This window comes from Volvox carteri (genome assembly GCF_000143455.1).
Source record: "Volvox carteri f. nagariensis unplaced genomic scaffold VOLCAscaffold_63, whole genome shotgun sequence".
NCBI classification, from domain to species: Eukaryota; Viridiplantae; Chlorophyta; class Chlorophyceae; order Chlamydomonadales; family Volvocaceae; genus Volvox; species Volvox carteri.
In genome coordinates this window covers 706,937-729,807 of record NW_003307606.1, presented here as the reverse complement: position 1 = coordinate 729,807, position 22,871 = coordinate 706,937, and the positions used below count along the sequence as shown (strand labels likewise).

Below are 22,871 nucleotides of genomic sequence, written 5' to 3'. Positions count from 1 at the left end.
CGGCTTTTAGGAGTAGAGAGCCCAACTGCACGTCACACACATACGTATACACACACACACGCGTACACACCTGTGTGGCGCACATCGCGCTGACGGCGTTGGGGCAGTTGTCCGACCCACACGCCGCCATCTCCCCACTGCTCCGGTTTAGCAGCACCTCGGAACCGGGCAGGACAGCCACCCCCAGAGCGTCGGGGGGAAGAGCACCGCGGGCGGTAGTTGTGGCGGTTATGGCGGTTACTGTGTCGTTGCCGTAGCCGGCGGCGGATGATGTCCCCGCGATAGTGGTGGTGGTGGCGCGCAGCTGGTCGAAGCTGATTGTGAGGAGACACCGACCCTGGAAGAAGGCTGGCTCGTACGGCCGGCAGGCGATAAGCTGGTCGAAGCTGGAAGTGGAATTGGCAGCAGCAGCTGTAGCAGTAGCATCTGGGGGGCTGTAGCGGGCAAGACGACTGAATGGGGGGTTACAAGCGGCCCGGGGCAAAGGGGGGGGAGCGGGAAAAGACGAGGAGGGCGGGAGGTGGGGTTAGATGGACGCGACCGGAAAAGAGCTGCTCTGTGGTACAACGGTGAGGAAAGCAAGCAAGTTATCACCCGGGGGGAGCGGGGTAGCAGTGTATGTGTGTGTATGTGTGTATGTGTACGTGTGTGTGTGTGTGTCGAGGGAGCTTATATCAGGGGAACCTCCCCTCCCCCCTTTTTCCCCTCCCCTCCCCACTCCCCCACCTGAACAGCCCCAGTGCCAGTGTAAAGGCCTTGGAGGATACCAGCGGCTTCATGGTCTTCGGCTCGAAAAATGTGCCGTACTCCGTGGCAGGCTGTACGGCACTTGCCATCATGGCCATTAGCAGGAAGCCGCTCTTACAGGCTGCAACCACCCACCACCACCACCACCACGGGGCGGGGCGAGCGCGCGGGACAGCAGAGCAGCGGCGGCCGCGGCGGCAGAGAGGGCGGCAGTGAGGGAGGGAGGAGGAGAGGCGCAAGGCGTGTGGGGACTTCCGCGCCATTAAGTTGGTCGAGGAGTCTGTCAGCCAGCCCGATCCAGACAGGTAGACAGACAGACAGATAGACATGCCGGCTGTCTGACAGACACACAGACAGGAGCACCCAGCCAGCCACCAGCCCGTCGTGCTATCTGACCACCGAACGTACCCCCCCCCAAGTGGACCAACTAGCCCCATGCGCTCATCCCGGCCCCCCTCCCCCCCTCCCTCCGCGGGTTACGGAGAGGGGGGAATTGCATTGCGTTGGGTGGGGTGGGGTGGGGGAAGGGGGGGCCGGGATGAGCGCGTGGGGCTGGTTGGTCCACTGGGGGGGGGGGCCGCCCTGGGCTTACGGAGTGAAGGGGTTGGGAGCGCCTCACCTGGCAAAGTGTCCAGACATAAGGCCCAGTCACCAAGTCCGTCTCCATCCGCATCCACGGTGCCGTTGACCGCAGCCGCCCAGTCAGCCAGATCCGACCAAGTGGCGGGTAGGACGAGCTCATACTTACGGAACAGGTCGTACCTGTACGGCAGGAAGGCATGGTATTTAAGAGATCACGGGAGGCCTTACAGTACGGCAGTCATAACTGGACTGATGGAATGCGCGGTGGCGTGTTGAACGGTAAGTCGTGTTGACCGGTGTGGCGGCTAAGGGAAGGGGAGGACCGCAACCACAACCCCCGCCCCTTTCCCATGGGCCCATCTGTTCCTTTTCCATTTCCATCCTGTGTATCTCTCTCTCCCTCCCTCCCTCCGCCGCGTTACCTGTAGTACATGAGCAGTTGGGGCGGGGGCAACTCCAGGGAGACCAGCTGCATCATGTCGGGGGTACGAGCGGTACGATCCAGATCCTGAGAGGGCGTGTGTGTATGTATGTATGTGTGGGGGAAAGGGGGAGGGGAAGGTGTGGGGGCCCGGACGGTGAGAGGAAGGGAGCAGCGGCACTGGGCCAAGAGCGCGGAGAAAGGAAAGGGGTGAGTCCGTGGGAGAGGCCCCAGCCAAGATGATGGCGGGGAAGTGGGGAGGGGGGAAAGGCCGGAGGGGGAATGAGGGGTGACCGTTGGCGAGGGAAGCACCGGTCCGCCTCCTCCACGTCCTCCTCCTCCTCCTTCCCCTACTGCCTTCCGTCTGCTGCTTAGCTTCTCCTGGCCTCTCTCTTCTCCCCTCCCTCCCTCCCTCCCTCATATACAACCCCCCAGCCCGTACCCGTATCCGTACCCGCACCGCCTCGTAGCAATGTGGCATCTTCACTCCTACCCCTGTAACCCCCACCCCACCCCCGACCCCAGGGCTGTCTAAGACCCTCCCTGGACTTCATGCCAACAAAACACTCCCTTCAGCCCGTCCTGGAATACCCCAATCCCGGGAACCCCACCACCATGCTCTGCCACCCCTACCTGGACCGAACTTCCCAACCTTATATGCACACACCCACACCCACATACAAAAATACACCCACATACATAAATAGACATACACACCCACACATACATACACACATACATACAAAGCACGCAATGCACGCAGACACACGCACCGTGGGCAGCTCCTGCATGTCGTCCAGGGAGGCCGCCGACTGCCCCTCCCCCACCAACGGCGACCCCGACCCCGACCCCGCTCCGCTGCCGCGGCAATCCCCCGACCTGCACGGCCCGGTGGTGGCGTCCGCGATCCAGCCGTCGCCACGACCTGCGAATCAGATCAGTGGGCCGCCAGAGTGAATGAGGGAGGGAGGGAGGGAGGGAGGGGAGAGCAGGAGGGTGAGGTTGGGACGGGTGGGGGCCCAGGGATGGAAGGGAAGGGAGGGGAAGGTCGGAGGCGGGTGCTGGGGACGGAGAGGGAGTGCGGTAAGGTGCCGAACGGGGTGCGCCTGGTTTGGGTGATGTGAAATAAATGGAGGGGAGCTGCAACACCTGTGTAGGACTTCTTTGAACGGAACAGCGCCGTGGAGGTGACGACGTCGCTGTTGTCCGGGAACAGCAGGCCCACGTCGGAGGCTTCCGGCTCAGATTTGAACTCCGAGGCAACCTCCGCAAAAGTGAGCATCGTGTACAGATAGTCGAGCTGTACGCGGACGGGCACCTGCGGGAATATTCACAATTTTTGGTTTGGTTCTGTTGGTTAGCACAGTTTCGATTTGCTGCTGCCTGCGTACGTATGCTTTTGCAAGCAAATGCCATATGGGATGGCATACCTACCTCGCACGTGGATGATACATTCGATACGATTGCCTCCAATTCCAATGCCTGGTCATCGCTCAAATTGTACCTGAAAACGGCATGTAACGCGTAAAGTGGAGACTCTACCCTCCGCAACGACGTGAGAAGTTGAGACGAAACGCAGCGACGCACCTAGCAACGAAATTCCTTGTCATAACATATGCATCTGGGATTAATGATGCGGCATGCTCTTCTGCCGATACTCGTGCACGCCCGCCGCGGTTCCCAGCCATGGTAAGCACCAGGATAACCACCACCAGGTGTCTGAACCGCAAGTACAGAGTCATGTCTGTGAGAGAGCCCTGAAGGCTCTGACCCACTTCTCTTCTATCCCTCCCAAGGTATGCTACGAAAACAGGGCCACATGGTTCTTGCAAGCATAATGGCACGAAAACGGCAAACAGTCTAAACGCTGTAACAAACTGATGTCTGCGTGATCACCAGTCAAACAACCCCCATAGATGTACGATAAAACACGGCACTCGTCTGTTCTCTTGGTGGTCCGTTATCCCCTGATCGTTCTACATCTTGTTACTCTGCTACTGTATCGTGGCGACGTGCAAGATACTCGGTTGCATGACACCACCTGCACCACGAGCGTAGAATTTTTTTGTGTCTGTAACGAACATGTCGGCTTGGAAAATTGTTGTGAACTGGTTTTTGCCACCGCCCTTGATTTTAACAATCTTGCTCATCCTACCTTTGCCGGCGTAAGTTTACAGGACTGGACACCGGGCATCTTCTCTTGCGGCGTGCGGTGGCGCTCGCTCGTGCATCGTGCACTAGCGCTGTTAGTATCGTTTATGTCTGGCTATTTGTTAGATGCTTGTGCCGCGCCTTGGCGATTCAGTTGTGTCGGCGTTTGCAACAGTCCCTTGCCAACGCAGCTGCTTTATTGTTCTATGGCTAAAGCGGATGACTGCTGCAGGGCAACTATGCGACATCATAAAATTCTGCAACGCCTTGCGCCTTATGTTGAACAATTAAATAAGAGAACCCCCATCTTACTCAGGCTGGCACCAGCCGATTTCCTGACATGTCTTGCAGCTTGAAAAGCGAATTCAGTTTGCCGAAGTGCAATTGGATCACAGGAAATTCGGATGTTCGCTGTCACAGGATCGTCAAAAAAGGACTCCTAAAGGTCACCCGACAGTTCCTTTGCTACCAAATAGGTATGGACGCACCCATGCCACGGAGATCGGGACGGCATGATGGGGCGGCATGGCTGGGCCGGCCATCAACTCCCGTCCGCTGAACTTCTCTGTGCCTGTCTCCGAACATACCGCTGTGCTGTGCTCTAAGTTGTGCTGTGCTCTATGCTGTGCTGTGCTGCTGTTTCTTACTCTGTCCTGGTTGTCCAAAATTTCTGCCTTGCTTAGCCGCGGCACCGGCAGGCGACCTTTTTTCCTCATTCAACGCGTGCTTAATTCGACATTTACATCCACACACAACGGACCGATTTTAGGTTCATAACCTTACAGACCCACCCTCCTCTTCTGCCAGAGGCCACCCGCGTACCACTTTCGCTGGGAACTGCTGCAGCGCCACAGCCACCTCAAGTCCCTCATCGCTTCTCCCTCTTCTGTGTTTCTTTACCTCTTACCGAATAACACAACACAACATGGCAATTTAACCACAGAGTCGCAAGCCCTGTCGGTCATCCGCCAACCCCTCCCAACCTTCCCCCAACCTTCCCCCAACACCCCCACCCCGGGGGGCCACGCAACCCGGGTGCTTTTTCAGGAGGTCAGTTGCAGCTGGTCCATGTGGCCCTGGTGGTGACTGGCGTGGTGTTTGGGGGTGAGCTGGGTAATGGGGTGGGGGGAGGACGGGTAGCTGGGTAGCTGGGAGATTGAAGTAGGAGATGGGGAGGGGAAGGGGGAGAAGTGTGTGGCAAATTCACGACATTCGAAAGTTCTGAACCGCGAGGGAGGAAGAGCGGCTGAGGGGGTAGGCAGAGTCGGTGTTGGGGCGGCGGACGGGGATTGGAAGGGGAGCTGGTGGTTCCCGGAATGAACGGTGAACTGCGGTGGTCCATGTGCCGCCCGCGCCGCCATCTTCCTCCCCACGATATCCCCCTTGGGACCGCAGCCAGCGCCATTAGCACGTACCACCTGTCGCGAGCGCCTATGGACCCCGCCCTGACTCCCAACCAGCGTACGGCGATCCTGGCTAGGAGGTGGCGTGAGGTGAGACCGGGAAAGGGCCCAGGGCGGTGGGGAGGAATCCCATCTGGGGACACCGCGGGGGGGAGAGTGGAACGTCGCCCCGGCGTCGGCTCCCCAACCGGGCCCCCGGGCAGGTGGGGCCGCATTCGCGGGTTTTGTGCTGTTGATGTGTTCTCCCCTCTTCCCCTCCGCGGGAAGGCGGCCATTGGGCCTCAGCCCCTCGTGGCGACTGTGTGGGTGCAGCCCGTGGGTTGCGGTCGAGAGGGCTCCCTGGCGCGGCTGATCCCGTGGAGCCCGTGGGCATAATGCGTTTCCCACTCACTGGCGCCGGCTTGAGCTTCTCCGGCTCACCATCCCGGCGGGGTCGGCCCTCTTCAGCAAATGCTGCTAACGCCGACAGATGTCTGGCCATTTGCTCTCTATTTATATTCGTCGTGCGTATGTATGTATGTGCAGGAGCGCAATTTCTGGATCGCGGCACTCACGTTTCTGCTCTGGGGGTGAGTCCGGGAGGGACGGAAGGGAGTAAGCGGCAGCCGGAGTACCGAACAGCTGCCCAGGTGGTGATGGTGGTGGTGGTGGTGGTGGTGCCCCTGTGCCGTCCGGCAAGGGCCTTTTTCAGTGAGGAGGATGTTTCAAACCCAAATCAGCTCCAGGGGGTGTCGGGTCGCGGCAGGCAGGTCGCAGGTGGCTGACGGAGGTTTCGGAGACGCTCACTGTCCCATTAAGAGCTCTTGAGGGTGCGGTGGCGCTGCAGGCTGCTGTATCGTTTCTACCAACTGATGCTGGAACACATGGCCGTACGGGACCGGGTACGACAGCTGGAGCTCGGTGCAGTGGGCTCCGGGGCGATGCCGGCGCCACGGATGGGCTCTTCTGCTGCTGGCGGTGCTGCTGCAGGCAAGGTAGGGAAGGGAGCGGCGGCGGCGGCGACGGCGGCACCCGCGACCGCTGGAAAGGTCGGACTGGAGCCTTCGGCTCCGCCGGCGCCGGCTGAGCTACTGCTGAACGAGGAGGGCAAGAAGGTCAAATAGGGCAGAGGAGCGAGATAGGGTCCTCGGCAGGTGGAGGCTGTGAGGGCGCAGATGGGGTTAGCTTTGGTAGGTGGTGTGGGGCCTGAGGGGAGGAGGAAGCTCTGCTGGGGCCCTGCACGTCGGCATGCGGGGGCAGAGTGGGTTTGGGCTGATTACAGGAGGGGGACATCAAGCGTATCTTTGGAGGCGAGGGGCCAGATAGGGGAAGGGAGAGCGTACATGAAGGAATGTGCAGCAACGACACAACTGCGGGTGGTGTTTGGCTGTAGATGACAACGCGCAAATCAACGTTGTTGGAGAGAGCGCTGTTGCAGAGCGCGGATAAGATGTTGGGTGAAGTGCGTGAGGCGCGTTTGTTTTGTTCTTGTTGGGGTCTCGTTGATTTTGCAGGAATGCTTTTTTACTTTCTTATCTTGGGGCGGCTACATTTACCTTCTTTGTCGTGTGCCTTTATGCCGTCCTCGGTACTGTTGTCACTGCTGGTGCTGCTGGTTTTGCAGAGGCAGGCCCCAAGAGGCTGGGAAAGAATGTTGTAGGCGGTTATTAAATTTGCGGCGTTGTGGATAGCTTCTGGTCTCTGAACCACCTGCCGAAACGGACACTTCTCATGTTCGGGTCGTGTCTCAGCGGGAAGGAGCAATGGCCGCATTATGACGAAAAGCGACCAGGCATGTCACGACACGTTCCCACGCTACGAAACATGGCATTCATTCAACTGCCGAAAGGTGCATCGGTCGCCATACATACATACATACGCACACAAAAGGTCTCACAGTCATCAAGTGAAGCCGAACCACGCACCTGCGGTCTGCCTGTCTGTTTGTCTATCTTTGCATCCAGCCCAGCTCATCGCACCACCACCTCACTCACATCACCGCAACCACCAACATCAGCAGCATCACAAGATTTAGCTCCTCGACTTGGGGCTTTACATACCGGACAGCCGGAATCCCTTCAAATGGTGCTGGGTCTATTCCATGCCTACACCCATGTCCTATCCGCGCGCAACAGCAAGCGAGCATCGGCAGCAACATATTGACGCCGCCGTTCGCCTCAGCTGCGTTAACAAGCCCTTCGAAGCCAGGTGGCCGGTGAAGCTAGGAACGTTGCATACCACAAAAGTCTAAACGTCAACGTCACGACAGCCACAAGCAAACAAGCACAGCACAGTCACCACAAGCACATGTCATCAAGCTTGTCTTCCTCATGTGTTATGGAGAGCTGTTGGTGATGTAACTACAGCTCTCCCCACCCCCCCCAGACCTCGTCGCCATGCACCCAACCAACCGAACACACACCACATAAAACCACAGAACACAAGTCGAGAGCTACCTCTCGATCAACGCGGGGCGCGAGCAGAAGGAAAAAATACGACACAATTTGGCACACGACACGATGCACGGTGCATGGTGCAGCGGCCATTCCAGGCCTACATGCCTAAACCAGGGAGAGGTCCCTGGGGCACAACCCTCCAAGCCACGGTTTCCTCATGCGGTTCAATAACTCCGGGTGTTGATGCCCAGGGTGGTTACAGCCACCTGGCTTGGTTTGGGAGCTGTCTGAGCTGAATGAGGTCCGGAGCGTCGCTAACGGCGCCGGTGCATTTCTTGCCCCCGCTGCTCTCTCTGGGACAGCTCACCCACTTTGCTGCGCATCAAAATTCGGCGGCAGTAGCGCCCGGCGGCCACTTAAAAAGGTAAAAGCCCGTCCAAGTCGCTCACGTGTATGTTGGTCTGTTGTCGGGGAACACGTGCTACGTTTCTATCGCGCCAACAGGGGACGTCTCTAGGGCCCCCCAATCCACACACACACACACACATACATACACCACCATCACCACCACCCTCCTGCACCATATCCACGCTTTCGCACCCCAAATACACAACCGGAGGAGGAGAAAAGGAACAATGACACACCGCATCTGCTTCCAAACGCACATCGCATACTCGATGACCAATCGTGAAGTGGTGAAGCTCCAAGGCCTCGTGCAGCGCTGCATTTCATGACCTGGTATGTAACGCCCCACACCCATGCCCGTCCGCCGTACAGCTCTCTTGTCCATGCATGACTTCACGCCTTCGGGCCACTGGCTCCAACCCCCGGGACCCACCAACACCCCCGTCAGCACAGCCTCCTCAGGTCCCCCCTCTCACACCCCCAAGTAGCCCCTTCAGTGTCTCCAAACCCACCGCTGCCCACCTGCACCTGCACCAATCAACACACCGCCGAACAAAAGCTCACCGCACATGTGCAACCCGTACACGGTACCACCACATCCAACGGTGTGCAAAACTCAACAGACAGGTTCTCCAGGTCGGTTGCCACCCAGTCGGTCCCAGGAAGTCCCTTTGTCCCTCACCCCTGCCTCCGCGCTAGGTATGTGCCTCTGCCCACCACCCCCACCATTACCACCGCCGTCCTTTCATTGCCTCCGGAGCAAATCACCCCCATCATCTCCATCACTCCCATCACAATCGTCATCACACAGCCACAGCCGTTTCCATGATGATGCAGCGCCACCCTTGAAAACCGCCACCAACACCGCCACCGCGCCCAGCTCAGGTGCGCCGCCAACCCCCGGTCCGCCGGTCCGCAAATCATCACTGCGAGTCCTCGGCTGGCTCACGTACATCCCTCCTCTTCTCCTCCTCCTCCCCCTGCTCCACCACCCGCAACTGCACCACCACGCGCTACGTGCTGCCGAGCGAAGCCCAAGGGCCTCTGGGCAACAGTCGAGACCTAATCCAAGCCAGGTGGCATCATGCCTCTATGAGCGTACCCTCCAGTAGCAGCAGACAGCCCTCCAGCTCCACCACTGATTAGGCCGCCCCCACCGCCACCCCCGCCCCCGCCACTACCGACATGCATGTGCTGCTGCTGCTGGTGATAGTGGTATTGCTGCATTTGCAACTGCGCCTGGTGTTGTTGGTGCTGTTGCTGTTGTTGGTGCAGTTGGGAGCCGAAGGACGGCCCGGCGTCCTGGCCTTGCCCCAGGTAGCCCCCCGCGAGGTGTGCGCCTTGCAGCTGTGAGTGCGGGTGCGAGTGCGCCTGAGAGTGCGCGTGCTGCTGTTGCTGCTGCTGCTGCTGCTGTTGCGTGGGCAAGGCCCCGCAGGAGCCCGGCTGCTTTTGTTGCTGTTGCTGCTGGTATCTCTGAATCGCGGCTAAACGCTCGTGAAACGGCTGGTCGACAACGGCATTACCCCAGCTTGCAGCAGTTGACTGCTGTTGATGCTGTTGCTGGACCTGAGCTGCGGAAGACTGAGAAGACGGCTGCGGCGGCGGCGGCGCTGCCGCCATTGCCAGCGGCGAAGAGTGCTGCTGATGGTACTGCTGTCCAGGCTGTTGCTGCTGCTGTTGCTGCTGCTGCGTTGCGGCCCACAGGGACTGCTGTTGCTGCTGTTGCCCCTGCATCAGCGACGGATGGTGCGTGCTACCGGCGCTACCGCCACCACCGCTGGTAGTCGCCGCTCCAGCGCCATGGAAATGCGCATGATGGTAGTGGGAGCCTACAAGGCCCTGAGATAGCGGCTGCTGTTGTTGCTGCTGCTGCTGTGGCTGGTGGTGATGGTGTATGGAGCGACCCTGCAGGATAGAAGCGTGAGGGTTGTGCTGGTGGCTAGACGGCGGCGGGAAGGCGCGGGAGGCCGCCGCACCCCAGCCATCCAGACCGCCGGTACCCGCTGCCTGGGCGGCCTGGAGACCTAACTGCTGCTTCTGCTGCTGCTGCTGAGCCGAGGCTGAGGAAACCCCGAATGAGGTTGCTCCGTAGTGCTGCAGCCCCCGCTGCTGCTGCTGCTGCTCCTGCAGCGGCCAGGGTTGTTGCTGCTGCTGCTGCTGCGCCGCCGTCGCCCAACCAGTTGAAGTCGCGCCGACGCCCGCAGCGCCCGCAGCCAGCGCCGCCGCCGCAGCTGCGGCTCCGCCAGTGACGCCACCACTTGCGCCACCAAGCAGCGAATTGCGCTGGTAGCTCGCCAAGTGCAATGATTGTTGCTGCTGCTGCTGCTGAGATGCTTGGAACTGCTCCAGGGCTCTCTTGTACTTGGCGGCATGAGAGACAGGTCCACCGGTGCCGCCACCCGTTCCAGCGCTGCCACCAACATTGCCGCCTGGCAGTCCCATCGGCACCGTGTCCTCTGCCCCCCTGGAGGACGACACTCCGCCATCGCCAGACAGCCGCCGGTGCGCCAACTGGTGCGGTTGCTGGCTGCCGTACTGGTACGACAGTTGATGGTGAGATGGCTGCGGAATGGTGTGCGGTCCATGGAGGTCCATTGCCGCAGATGTGTGGCTGGGGGCCTCGAACATACCGCCAGCAGACCCATTTGCAAGCTGCTGCTGTGAGTGTTGTGGATGTTGTTGTTGATGGTGATGCTGCTGCTGCTGCTGCTGGAGAGCGGTCTGATGATTGTGGTGAAGGTGGTGGTGATGCGGATGGTGGTGGTGCGGGTAGTGTGGGAGTCCCGGCAGCCCGTTGTCGGACCTACGTTGCTGCTGCTGCTGCAGCTGCTGACTGCTGTACGGCATGTACGGCGGCGGCGATACATGCGCATGGGGGTGTTGCTGGTGCTGGTGCATGGCGACGCCGACGCCGCTTTGCACGGTGTGCCGACCGACGGCGGCTGCCGCGGCAGCCTGTGCCGCGGCGACCATTGCGCCCTGCATCGGCATCTGCGCCATCAAGCGTGCCGTCGTTGCAGCAGGCTGGCCCACCACTGCTGCCGCCGCCAGGGCAGCCTCCCCGTCAGCCATCACACAGTCGATACCGCCGTGCGCAAAGGCATGCCAGGCCTCATGTGCTGCCTCCTCGCTGTCCTCATCCCCTTCGATTTCCCCTTCCCCGTCATCGTCACCCTCCTCCTCTGCACCTTCGCCGTACTCGTGTTCCCCGTCGACTCCATCCGCACCGCCGCCGCCGCTCATGCGTCCCCGTCCCCCCCGACCCCGACCCCGACCCCGCCCTCTCCCGCGCACTACTCGGCCCCGCCCGCGTCCACGGCCTCGCCCGCGGCCGCGACCTTTCCACCGCCCTCCGTAGCCGCCCCGGGAGTTACGTCCGTAGTCCTCATCGTCGTCGTCATCACTGTACGACGGGTCCCTCGCGTACGCCATTATGTCCTCGTGTGTGTGACCAGGACCCAGTATATCCGCAGCCACAACGTAAGCCCGGCCACGGCGGCCGCGGCCGCGGCCGCGTCCCCGCCCCCGGCTGCGGCCGCCACCTGACGGCTGTGCCGCCGCCAGCACATCATCACCGACGCCCAGCGACAGCGATGGTGCGGCAGGCAACCCCAGATGCATCTCGTACATCTCGTCAATCGACATGGCCTCGGCTTCCATGTCGACATCCATTGGTACGACACCTAGCTCCATGCCCAAGCCGAGTCCCATCCCGAGGCCACCGCTGCCGCCGGTAGAGGTAGCGGCGGCTGCCGCCACTGCCTCTACCGTGGCGGCGCTGCGTGCACCCCACCGGCCGCGACCGCGGCCGCGCCCACGGCCGCGGCCCCGGCCTCCACCCTCCAGCGCGGCGGTGGCAGCAGCAGCCGCCGCTGCCTCCGCCGCTTCCTCCATGGCGCGATACACGCGCGCGTCGCTCTCCGCCACCTCGACGCCGCTCGCCTTGCGCGCATCCTCCAGCGCGGCCGCGAACGCATCGGCAAACGCGGGGTCGGCGGCCTGGTGCGCGGAGGGCAGCTGCTGAGAGTCGTGACCGGGTACGCGGATGAGCTGACGAACCACCACGCTGGTGTGCGGGAAGATGATCATCCGGTGCTCGCCTCGCGCCACACGGACAGAGCCCTCGTCAAGGTCCATGAAAGCGAGCTGGCGCCAAGCCGGAAGCTGCGGTGTACGGCGAGAAGGAGGTTTCGGAGGGAGAAATTTAGTTTTCAAAAACATTACCCCACATGATAGACATAACACCGCCACCGCCACCATCTCTTTTCCAAGTTTTTTTATAAATTTACCTGCTACTACGATATGTTCCTTAGCAAAACCAATTTCTATCTGCTCATAAGATTCGCACATTATGAAGAGGGGCGGGTGGAGTAAGGAAGGAGGGAAGGGGTGAAAAGCTAAAGGAGAACAGGCGGCACAGGCCAAGCCCACGCACACGTCCCTCTCCCATTCCACCCCACCCCATCCCATTCCATCACATCCCACCCACCGCATCCGCCGTGGCCGGCAGCACCATGGCCCGCACCCCCAGAGCAATGAGCCTGTGTCTAAGCCCCTCCACCAGCGCCCGCAGGTGCCCCTGGCGGCGGCAGTCGTAGCGGGTGGCCACCAGCGGGACCTCCGCCATACTGGAGCCCAACACACGGACCAGACCCGCCAGCACGGGCCGACCGCGGGCCTCCTTGTCAGCGCCCCTGAGGCGAATGAAGAACACGGGGAGGTAGCGGGTAGCAATGTTGGGGGTGAGGGAAGAATGCATGGGAAGAGGGAGGAAGAGGGGTGGCAAAGTGTTTGCCTGTTGTCTACGTTGTGCCATGTTACATGATGGTGGTGGTGGTGGCGGTGGAAGCTCTTCATGGGAGGAGAGCCCGGGACCGGATCACGTGGAGAGAGTCTAGACGAGTAGCAGACCCATAGACAAAAGAGGAAAAAAGGAAAAAAGTATTGAAATGGCAAATTTCATCTGCTGCGCGTCTGTAATTGTGAACGGGGGAAAGACGAACCACACGCGGGAAGGAGAACGGGAACGGGGGAAGGAAAGGGGTTCAGGTTGGGAAAAAGGAAAGGAGTATGAACAAATGTGAAAATATGCAACAAATACACACACACCGCCACCCTGTACCTGTAACGCAGCAGTATGGAGTACATCCCTTGGAAGTCGTAGTCCCCAGCCGACTCGGCATGCACCATGCGGGGCAGCAGGTCCTCCCCGCTGCCGTTGTCGATGATCGGGTCGAAAGACTCCTGGCGGGACAGGACAGGACAGGAGTGGCGAGGGGGGAAGGGGGAGGTCAAACTACCACAGGGCGATTGGGCGGGAGAAGAAGAAGCGGAAGAACCCAGTAGACGAGGGCCAGAGGGGACACAAGGGGTCATTCAGGCCCGCCGCTTCTTACAGTTTTCTCTCGTCACGAAATTGACCGCGCGGTGGGATCCCTTCCCCGCCCCAATAGGATGGCAAATGCCGCGTATCGTTACAGGCCGGGGGAAACGAGACCTTGCAAATACCATGAACGTCCGGCAAACCACCTTTCCTCCATCATTTCCTGAGCCACATCAACAGGCACACGCACACACAGACATACAGACACGCCACGGTCCTGTAGCCGGCCTGCCTGCCTCGGCGAGGTGAGGCAGGTTGCAGCAAGGCCATCATCCACACGCACCTGCAGAATCTCCAGCACCGTTTTGAGCGCCCGTGCCGTGGCCTTGGTGCCGTCCCGCCCCCGTATGAACTGCCAGCGGTACGCGGGGTTGCCGGACATGGTCGTCTCCCCTTCCTCCAGGGACTTGGTCAGCAGCTCCCGGATCCTCACGCACTCGTCGCTGCAAAACCACTCACCCTCGGGCACCGCCTGCAGGAGAGAGAGAGAGAGAGAGACACACACACACATATACATACAACAAGCGCCGAGAGGATTGGCATATATTCGCACACCATCATTTATGACCACCGCAGCCAAGCACCGAAGCTCTAGCAGGCCATGTATTGCGTTATTTGTTTTGGGCTGCTTGTGGAATGTAAAATTTTTTCACGAGATCTACCAGTGCCGCACGCAGGCTCGAACCCACGACACCGCCACGTCATGCGCACATATATTGGCACTTGGTATCAGTACATCGCTTCTGTTCAACATCTTCTTGGAAGACTCACGCAGCTATGTCTACAGTGCTTTTACGTAAACGGCATATTATACACGTCGCTGGTAACTACGGAGCTCACATCGGTACAGTGTTAATCGTGCACCCACTTCGGCTTCTTCCCGTATCGCGGCACTCAAGATTAATGTAAAAAAAACCGCACACATGCACACATGTACCTACCTGCATATCGACCATTTTGTGTTTCCGGAGGCAACCGATGTGGTACTCCTTCTCACACTGGTCGCAAATGAGCACCGTCTGGTCGCTGAAGCCCTCCCGGTCGAACTCGGGCTGGTGGCAAAGCACACAGCTGCTGGCCAGGTCGGCAGCCAGGGCCTCGGAGCTGCGGTGCGGAGGACCATCATGGCGTGTGTATGTGTGTATGTATAGTTGGAGGGGTGTGCGTACGTGTGTCTGTCTGTCTGTCTGTCTGTCTGTATATATGTGTTTAGTTGGGGGGCATATAAGGGGCAAGAGGACGAGAAGGTGGCGACGAGGAGGAGCATTGGGTATCATTGTTGATTGCGACATGTACTGTGTATGCATTAAGTGATCATGCTACTTTTGCCCGATGCCCAGATGCCTAGGTAGGCACCTACACGTGTTCCTCGTCTCTGCCCGTTAGCGTGACGCTGTCGGAGCAGCCCTCACAGTCCTCGCCGCCCTCGCCAACGGCGTGAGCGGTGTCGGGAACGCTGGAGCCGGCCTCCGCACGAGCCACCGCAGCCGCTGCCGCCGCCGCCGCAGCGGCAGCAGCGGCAGCCGCTGCCTTTGCGGGGGAAATGTTGGAGCGGGGAGGTAGCTGCGAGACCTGCGGCAGCGGCGTCCCCGCCTCCCCGTCGTGGGAGGTCCCCGCCTCCACCCCGGCGGAGCTCGTGGCAGGCGCAGCGTGCTTGTGCTGCGATCGCGGCGTCGCCATCGCCGTCGCCTTTGACGGTGTGGTGGCCGTCGCCTTTGGAGGTGTCGCCGACGCGGGTGCGGCCGGGCTCGCGAGCCCAGCCGCCGTACATCCCGCTGGCCCCGTCGTGGTGGTTGCGGTGGGCTCTGCCTTCGCCTTCACTGTCGCAGCCGGGGCCAGGGGCGGCGTAATCCTCTCGGCGATCCTCTTCAGCGTCGTGCCGTTGTCCGTCATGATGGACTCGTAGGGATTCCTGCGGTGCTTGTGGCCTGAGGAGTGGTTGGACGACGAGGGCGCGCGCGGAAATGGAGAAAAGTATGGATTGCAGATGCCCACAAGGAAAGGGATGGACATTACCCACATGCACCAGGTCGTGCTGATGACTGTAATGGTGGCAATGGTTACGACACGATTGCGACGATGTCCTTAGGTGCGAAAAGCCTTTTTGGGAAAAGCTATTTTTAAGAGAAGACCAGGCACCGTTCCCTTCCCCGGCCCGTTCACACAAGACCCGCACCTCCTCTACTAACCATTTCATACTCAACCCCGCCACCCAAAGCCCCTTAATCCAACCTCGGCCCACCTCTCCACTCCTGCTCCTCCTTCCCCCTACCTACCTGCGTGCGACTCGAAGGCCGACGCGCTGATGACCTTGCTGCAGCAGTCGCAGAGGATGCCGCTGCCGGCAGTGCGCTGCACAATGACCACCGTACCGCTGAGGAGGCGCTGACCCTGAATCGTGTAGTGCACCCGCTCCCCGTCCTAACGGCAGGGTGAGCGGAGGGAGAGGAGGGAGTCCAGGGGGGACCGCAAGATCGGGGGCGGCGGCGGGGGAGGGTCCAGGTGAGATTCATGGAGGGTAATGGCCAGCGGGGGGAGGAGCAGCTGAAGGGGAAACCAGCAATGCCCATATGCAAGAGAGAAGCAGAGGGACGGCTTCTGACACGAGACGTCCGAAGCACCAGCTGCATCAAGGAGTTTGGGAGGGGTGCGGACAGGAGCATGGTAGCAGAGCGGAGGCGAGGAAGGGGAGGAGAGATGGTAAAGAGGGGCCCCTATGGGCTCCCTACTGTCCATCGCCGGGTTTGGATTGGTGACGGGACGGGACCGCGTTACTGGGGGACCCGCGAGTAACTGCACCCCGCGTGTGCAAGCACGCACAAGTTCCTCCATCCCATTGAGACATACATACGTGCAAACGTACCTAGTACACACAAGGACAAGACATACAGACACACGCACCTGCAGGCTGTCAGGACCGCCGTCAAACAGCGTCCTGCTGCGAATGGGTCTCCGCTGCGACGCCGACGTGCGAGCAGCAGAGGCACGCATACCCATCGGGAGGGACATCTGAATACGGCCACCACCACCACCACCGCCACCGCGGGCCGCAGGCATTGCGAAGGCCAGCTTCGTCGGCGCGCTAGCAGCCTTGACACGCTTGCGTCGGCGTTGATTGCCATTGTAATCCTCATCATCCTCATCATCGTCCTCATCTTCCTCGTCCTCTTCAACCTCCTCGCCAACTCCGTCTTCCTCCTCCTGCCCCTCGTCCTCCTCCTCCTCGTCCTCTCCGCCGTCCTCTGCCTCCCATTCACGGTGTTTGTGTGATGCGGGAGCGGCGGCGACAGCCGCAGCGGCCCCACGCGGCCCCGACGTCGCCGCTGCCCGAGCTTGCGCAAGGTTGGAGCCCTTGCCGCCGCTGTCGCGGCTATCACAGGCGGTGGCGGCAGCTCCGGATCCCTTCACCGTCTCGGTTCCAACCTCATCCGCCGTCGTCGTCGCCGCCGCCGTTGTCGCTGAGACAGTGACGGCGGATGCCGACGCGCCGCCGCCACTTGCGGTTGGCGCGGCGCCGTCAGCTTTGAAGCACGCCACACGTGCCTTGAAAAATGCCTCCGTCAACTGCGCCCGATTGTATGTCGCTGCGCCGCTGCTGCCGCGACCGCGCCCACGCCCGGCGCATACCGGCGGCGGCGTCGCCGCCGCCACCCTACCGGCGCTGCGGCTGCGGCCGCGGCCCCGCCCTCTGCCTCCAACGTCCAGGCCCACATCACGTTCTACAAACGCCGTGTTGGGCCGCTTGACGCGCTTCTTGGCGGAGGCTTGACGGCATGCGGGACATTGCCAGGCGGGCTCCTGGCTGCCTCCTGGCGACAACCCGACCGTGGAGGCGCATGACGCGTGGCAATAACCGCCACATGAGGAGCAGTGCAGGACCTGCGCGTGGCGGCAGGACAGGCGCACGGCGCACAGAGGCACGCAAATAAATACACACGCGCGTATGAGCTTTCCGGTGTTCATCCTCGTCAGGTGTCAGGGAAAAGCAACGAACAAAACCTGTGGCAGGGCAAGAAAGAAAGATAGGTAAGAGGTACGGGCGGCATCGGGTGTATGTACCTGCGGCGCGGAGGCTTTGCAGGAAGCCAAGTCCTTGTAGCCTGGCGGCAATGCTCGACGGCAGGCCGTACAGGACCCCTCAGGAACCGTCGGGCGCTCCTCGGACGATGGATCCGGTCCCGATACTGCCGCCCCCGACGCCGTCCGACGCTGTGCCGAGTCCACCGGCTCCACCTTGGCCTCTCCCAGCGACGGCCCCACCGTGCCCTCCACCTCGTCCTCCTCCTTCCCTGCTTTCGCCGTTGACGCCGTCTCCGTGCTCGCCGTCTCGGTCGTGACTTCATCATCGACTGCGTTGGCCGCCGGGGGCACCCGAGCGGCGGCAGTCCTGGCCGCCACGGTGGCTGTGCTTGCGGGTTCAGCCGCCGCCTCCACTGACTTTGCAGTTGCTGCTGTGGTGTTCGACGGCGCCGGCGGGGAGCGCTGGCTGCTGCATGCCGGCGTTGCCGCCGCCGCCGCCGCCGCGGTTGCAGCAGCAGCCGCTGCAGCAGCAGCGGCAGCAGTTGCCGCCGCCGCAGCCACTGCACGTGCTCCGGCTGCTGCAGCCGGCCCACTCACATTCGCCCCTATCCCCGTAGGGCTACCCGGCGTCGACTGTCCGGCGCGGGCGGCTCCACTGCCACCACCACCGCCAGAAGCGTCAGCGGCGGCGGCAGCAACTCCGCTGCCACAGCCGTTGCCGCTACCACCGCCACTGCCCGCTGCCGTGGTATACGATGGCCCCAGACAGCGACACGCCATGCTACCTAGATCACGCAGGTTGAGACGCAGCTCCGTCACGTAGGTGTGGTCCGCGGGTTTCTTGTGGGAGCCCCCGCAGTGCACCTCGAACTCCGTGAGGGAGAAGCGCCGCTTGCCGTCGCAGACGCTGCAGAGGCAGGCCACCTGCCCACGCTCCATGATGTTGGCGTAATGAACTGGCAGGTACTTGCCGCTGCCGTCGCGCTGCGTGTGTCGTGCGGAGCCAAGGATGCGGGAAGTTGGACGGGCATCATGCTCATCAGTTAATGAATTACCGAGGGAAGAAACAGCCGACCCGGGAAAAGTCCCAAACGGAACGGGCCCGGGAGTTCGTATCAAGGAAATCCTGGAAATTGCAATATTGTGTAGAGTGAAAAAAAAACATAGGAAACCAATGTGGAAAAGTGCGCGCCTGCGGGTGCGAGAGCTGTGATGCGCGCATGCCCAACCGCAACCGCGGCAATGGGAAATGCAAAGGATGATGGATATGGCGCCTCTTGCACCACTGCTTTTCTGCCGCACCTTGCGATATTCGATCTTTTTGCCCTGCATGCCGCGACACCGCAGCAGCGCCTTGGCGTTCACCGGCGCCTGCTCCCGCTCGTGGAAGATGCTGCGACACAGCTCCCGGACAAACTCCGTCTGCAACTCATCCAGTTTAACGGGACCCCCGTCCAGCCAGGGCGAATACTCCACAAAGTCCCCCCGTCCCGGGCCCCCATGGTCAACCTTCGCGCCACGCCCTGCACTTCCACGCCTGCCGCTTCCTCCGCCTCGACCCCCGCCTCCGGCCTCTGCTGGCTGTTTCTGCTTACGAGAGGGCTTCTTTGGAGTGTTGGAAGCCGCAGCCGCGGCAGTGGTGATAGGGCTGCCGTCGCCAGCGGCCCCGGCAGACTTTTTGCTTACATCGTCGTCAGCGATGGCTGAGTTCGGTTCGGTCTTGTGACCGCTAGGCTTGGCAGACGGGGTGGCAACGGCGTTGAGCTTGGGGGACTTGGAAAGGGGCTTTGCGGATCCGTCAGCGGGGCGCTTGCTGCCAACGGAGGCCACAGCGTCACCGGCGGCGACGGCGCGGGCCCCCGCTGAGCCAGCGGTGCCGGTCTTGCAGCCGCGCTTGGCACCGCTACCGCTGGCAGTCGCAGTGGCTTCTGACGGCGTCGCGGTCGTAGGAGAGGGTGCCCCGGAGGACTCTGCCGGTGCTGACACGACAGTTGTGCCGCGCTCCTGCTTCACCCGCTTCGCTGGCGGCGGTCCGTCGCCGCCACCCCTCGCAACAGCAGCCGCTGCATCGGGGCTGGCGCTGCCCTGGCGGCCGGCGACACCCGGTGAGGTTTCCTGCTGCTGCGCTGGCGGCGGCGGCGGTGGCAAGTCCTCCGTCGGCCAAAGGTCATACGCCATCATGGCCATGACTTGCTCGCGGTTTGGGCCCATCAGTGTTATGGAGAACTTGGCGTTGGCCGCAGCAGCCCGCACCGGCCGTCCCGACGGCGCCAGGGCGGCTGCAGCAGCGGCAGCCACCGCTGCCGCCGCCCTGGTCTGCCGCTGACCTTGGCCCCGCCTGGGCTCTGCCCCGCTTGCATGCTTCCCCTTAGCCGGCGGCTTCTCCTTCCCTTCAGGCTCAGACTTCACCCGCGGAGGTTGCGCCTGTTTGACCGGCTCCGGCGCCTCCTTCTTCGGCTGCTGCTCTTCGTTTTCCTCCTGATCCTGTTTTTGGTGCTGATCCTCGCTCGCCCGCTGCTGTTGCTGTTCAGGTTCCTGCTGCTGAGGCGCTGACGTTCGCGCCGGCGGCGGATCCATCTCCATGGGCTGCGGGCTCCCACGGGCCTCCTCCTGCGCAACCCCCTGCAGCTGATCAGCTTGATCATGGCGCTGGCCATCGCCGCTACTCGCGTCCCCGTCGTGGACCTGGTCCCCATCCTTAGGTTGCCCCCGACCCTCCTCCCGACTTTGCTCGTTGCTTTCACCCTTGATCTGGATCCTCCAATCAGGGCTGGGGTCATTAAGGCCACCCTGCGCAGGCGCAGGCCCGGCTCCCTCTTCACCAGCCTGCTCTCGGCTCCCTGCTGAGGCTTCGTCACGCCCACATGGAGGCTGCTGCCGCTGCAGTAGCTGCTGTTCCTGGTCATTGAACCCCCCCTGCAGCACTGCGGCTTGCTGCTGCTCCTGTTCAGGTGCTGAAGCAGCGGCCCCCTGCTGCACGGGTTGCGCTTTAACGGCAGATAGGAGCTGCCCCGTGCGGACTAGCTCCTCCTGTTCGGGTGGTGGTGGAACCACCGGCAACGGGGCCAACACCTGCTGTCGGGCGAGGGGCTCCTGACCCAGAGGCAGCACGGCTCGCTCCTGCTGTGTAGCATGGTCCACGTCCTGTGCTAGTCGCTGCTCTCCCACCCCGTCTGGCCCCGCCTCTGTGAATTGCTCAACGACCGCGGCTTCATCCCGTTTCGCCACCTGACCAGGAGCCATGTCTGGCATTGCCGCCTGAGCGTCCTTTAAGTCCTGAAGAGCAGGGGACGCTTGCGACACAGCGTGCTCGTCCCCATTCGGTGCCTCCTCCAACGGCTGCTCCGTAGGATAGTGCCCCGACGGCGGGACCACCTCCGCGGGCTGCTGCTGCTCAGGAGATTCTTGCGCAGCTGTAGCTGCCGTCGGAAAGTCATTTTCCATTGCACTTGCCGCAGGCTGGTGGTCTTCCGATGCCCGCCTGTCCCTCTCACTGCCAATCCTTCTTTCCTTGGCGTCCTCCAGCCCCTCCGCTGCAGGGGGCGCCGCCACTTGTGGGACCAGTGCGGCAGGTATAGGCCCGCAGGCTAGAGTAGAGGCCTCTTGCCGAGGCGTGGGTCCATTGTCAGTGCACAACTCTACCCCGACACAAGACGTAATAGGCTCGCCGCCCTCTTCCCGCTGATCTGCCGGTTCAGCAGCCGCCGCGGTTGCCGCTGCACTGCCGGCAATGGCCCTGGGAGAAGAGGCCTGCTCCTGGCCCTGGAGTTCCCCTCCGGTTTGTTCGTCAGAAGCAGAAGCGGAATCGTAATCTGCCAACAGCTGCAGTCCATTCGATTCGTAATCGTGTTTGCGAGACTGTGCCTGCTGTTGTGAGGCACCCACGGTGTGCTTTGGACCTGACGGCTGGTGTTGATAAGGGTGCATATCCGCACCGCGAAGCGCCTGCTGGGGAAGGTAAGCCATAGTTTAGGACACTCTGATGGCAGCATAAGGTTAAGGAGGGGATGCGGGTGCTATCCGCGCAGCAAGCCAGTGCAACGGCTGAACACGTGCTGTAAACTGGCATACTGCCACGCCCCAGACTTTGGACTTCAAATCTTTGACCGCTTGACGCTTCGCTTCTTCGGTGGTCACTCTCGACTGGGTGGAACGCAGATTACAATCATTAAGAAAATCCAGTCAAACCAACGAAAGCGAATTGCCTCCACCCTCAGTGTGATGGTCATCGGGGAAATAAGCCGTACGACGCGTTTGTGTTTCACCCAGCCTGTACGCCGTACAAATTACTTCATAAGCGCTGACTAGGCTGTTACACGCAGAGGTTTTTGCCTTTGCCCGCTGCAAGGCTCTCGTCCGCACCTTCGCCGCACGCGTAAGTGGCGGTCTGGGACCGTCAATTTTGCCATCTTCAACAAGCCGCTCATCTTCGCCAGGGGTCATTCTGCATGTCCAGTCAGCCCTATCTTGATGCTCAATGAAAGGCTGTGATGAACACCAGCCTGCCGCCCAAGTGCATGGTTGCGCAAAAGCCGGGGAGGCCGCGCTTCTGCCAGGAGAATGGACAAGAAGATGCATTTTTAAACTTGGAATGCGTGCATAGCAAAAAGCAAGATGTATTTGCTGAGCTTGCCAAAGCGCACGAGGAACCTCGCCCTTCCCGTGTGCGCGCCTACAACCCGGCGGCTGGCACAAACCAGAATGCCTCTTCACAGATGTTCCTTGAAGCCCAGCATGTCGTGAATCGCGGTGTTGCGCAGGCTTGCACTCAACTTGCAAAGGGCCAACTTACCAGGCTGCTCGTTTGACGAGTCCACCACACCGCGCCCTTCTCTGGAGGCTCCTTGACTTGCCGATGTGCGAGCCTGATACCAGTTTTATGCAAAGGAAACGGTAGTTTGCAACAAGGAAGCGTGAGGGAATTCACAGCACAGGCCGACGATACCACTATGCCACCCCTGTGACAGGAATATGTGTGATATGTTATGGACGAATCTGAGAGGCAACATTTCGGTGCCATCCGAGAGAAACAGACCGCACGCGCCGTACCTTTGTCGAGGCCCTTCCAACACAGGAGCAAGCTTCAAAACAAATGCAGGATATATATGCCTTCAACGTGTCTCAGCATAGAAGGAGATGCCAATCGGCTGTCTGCAGTCAGCGCCTCACGGATTTGCAAGCAATCCTTTTTAAGCAGTGACCTCTTTAATTTCTTGCCCAGGGCCACTAATGTAAAGTTAGACTGCAGCGTGAAACTGCATAGGGTTGCACACGGTTGCGCCAACGCGCATAGCAGAGCAGTGGAGTATGAATACAAGCATGCACAATCTCTCGAGCTCTGCATCAGTGTATTTTCACATTAAGCTGAATCGCTTCATTCCATG

At 61.0% G+C, this 22,871-nt stretch overlaps 1 protein-coding gene across 1 annotated transcript; it reads right to left on the bottom strand.

Moving 5' to 3' along the window:
- Positions 1-4,944: 4,944 nt before the first annotated feature.
- On the bottom strand, positions 4,945-21,930 carry VOLCADRAFT_119505 (uncharacterized protein; the record flags this gene model as incomplete). Its single annotated transcript, XM_002956612.1, has 16 exons — positions 4,945-5,049; positions 5,859-5,867; positions 6,091-6,267; positions 6,316-6,377; positions 9,242-11,862; positions 11,989-12,248; positions 12,574-12,778; positions 13,207-13,328; positions 13,751-13,939; positions 14,409-14,571; positions 14,828-15,395; positions 15,744-15,888; positions 16,369-17,346; positions 17,527-18,471; positions 18,790-21,393; positions 21,850-21,930. 16 exons carry the CDS (start codon positions 21,928-21,930, stop codon positions 4,945-4,947), a joined length of 9,234 nt encoding a protein of 3,077 aa, XP_002956658.1.
- Positions 21,931-22,871: the final 941 nt, after the last annotated feature.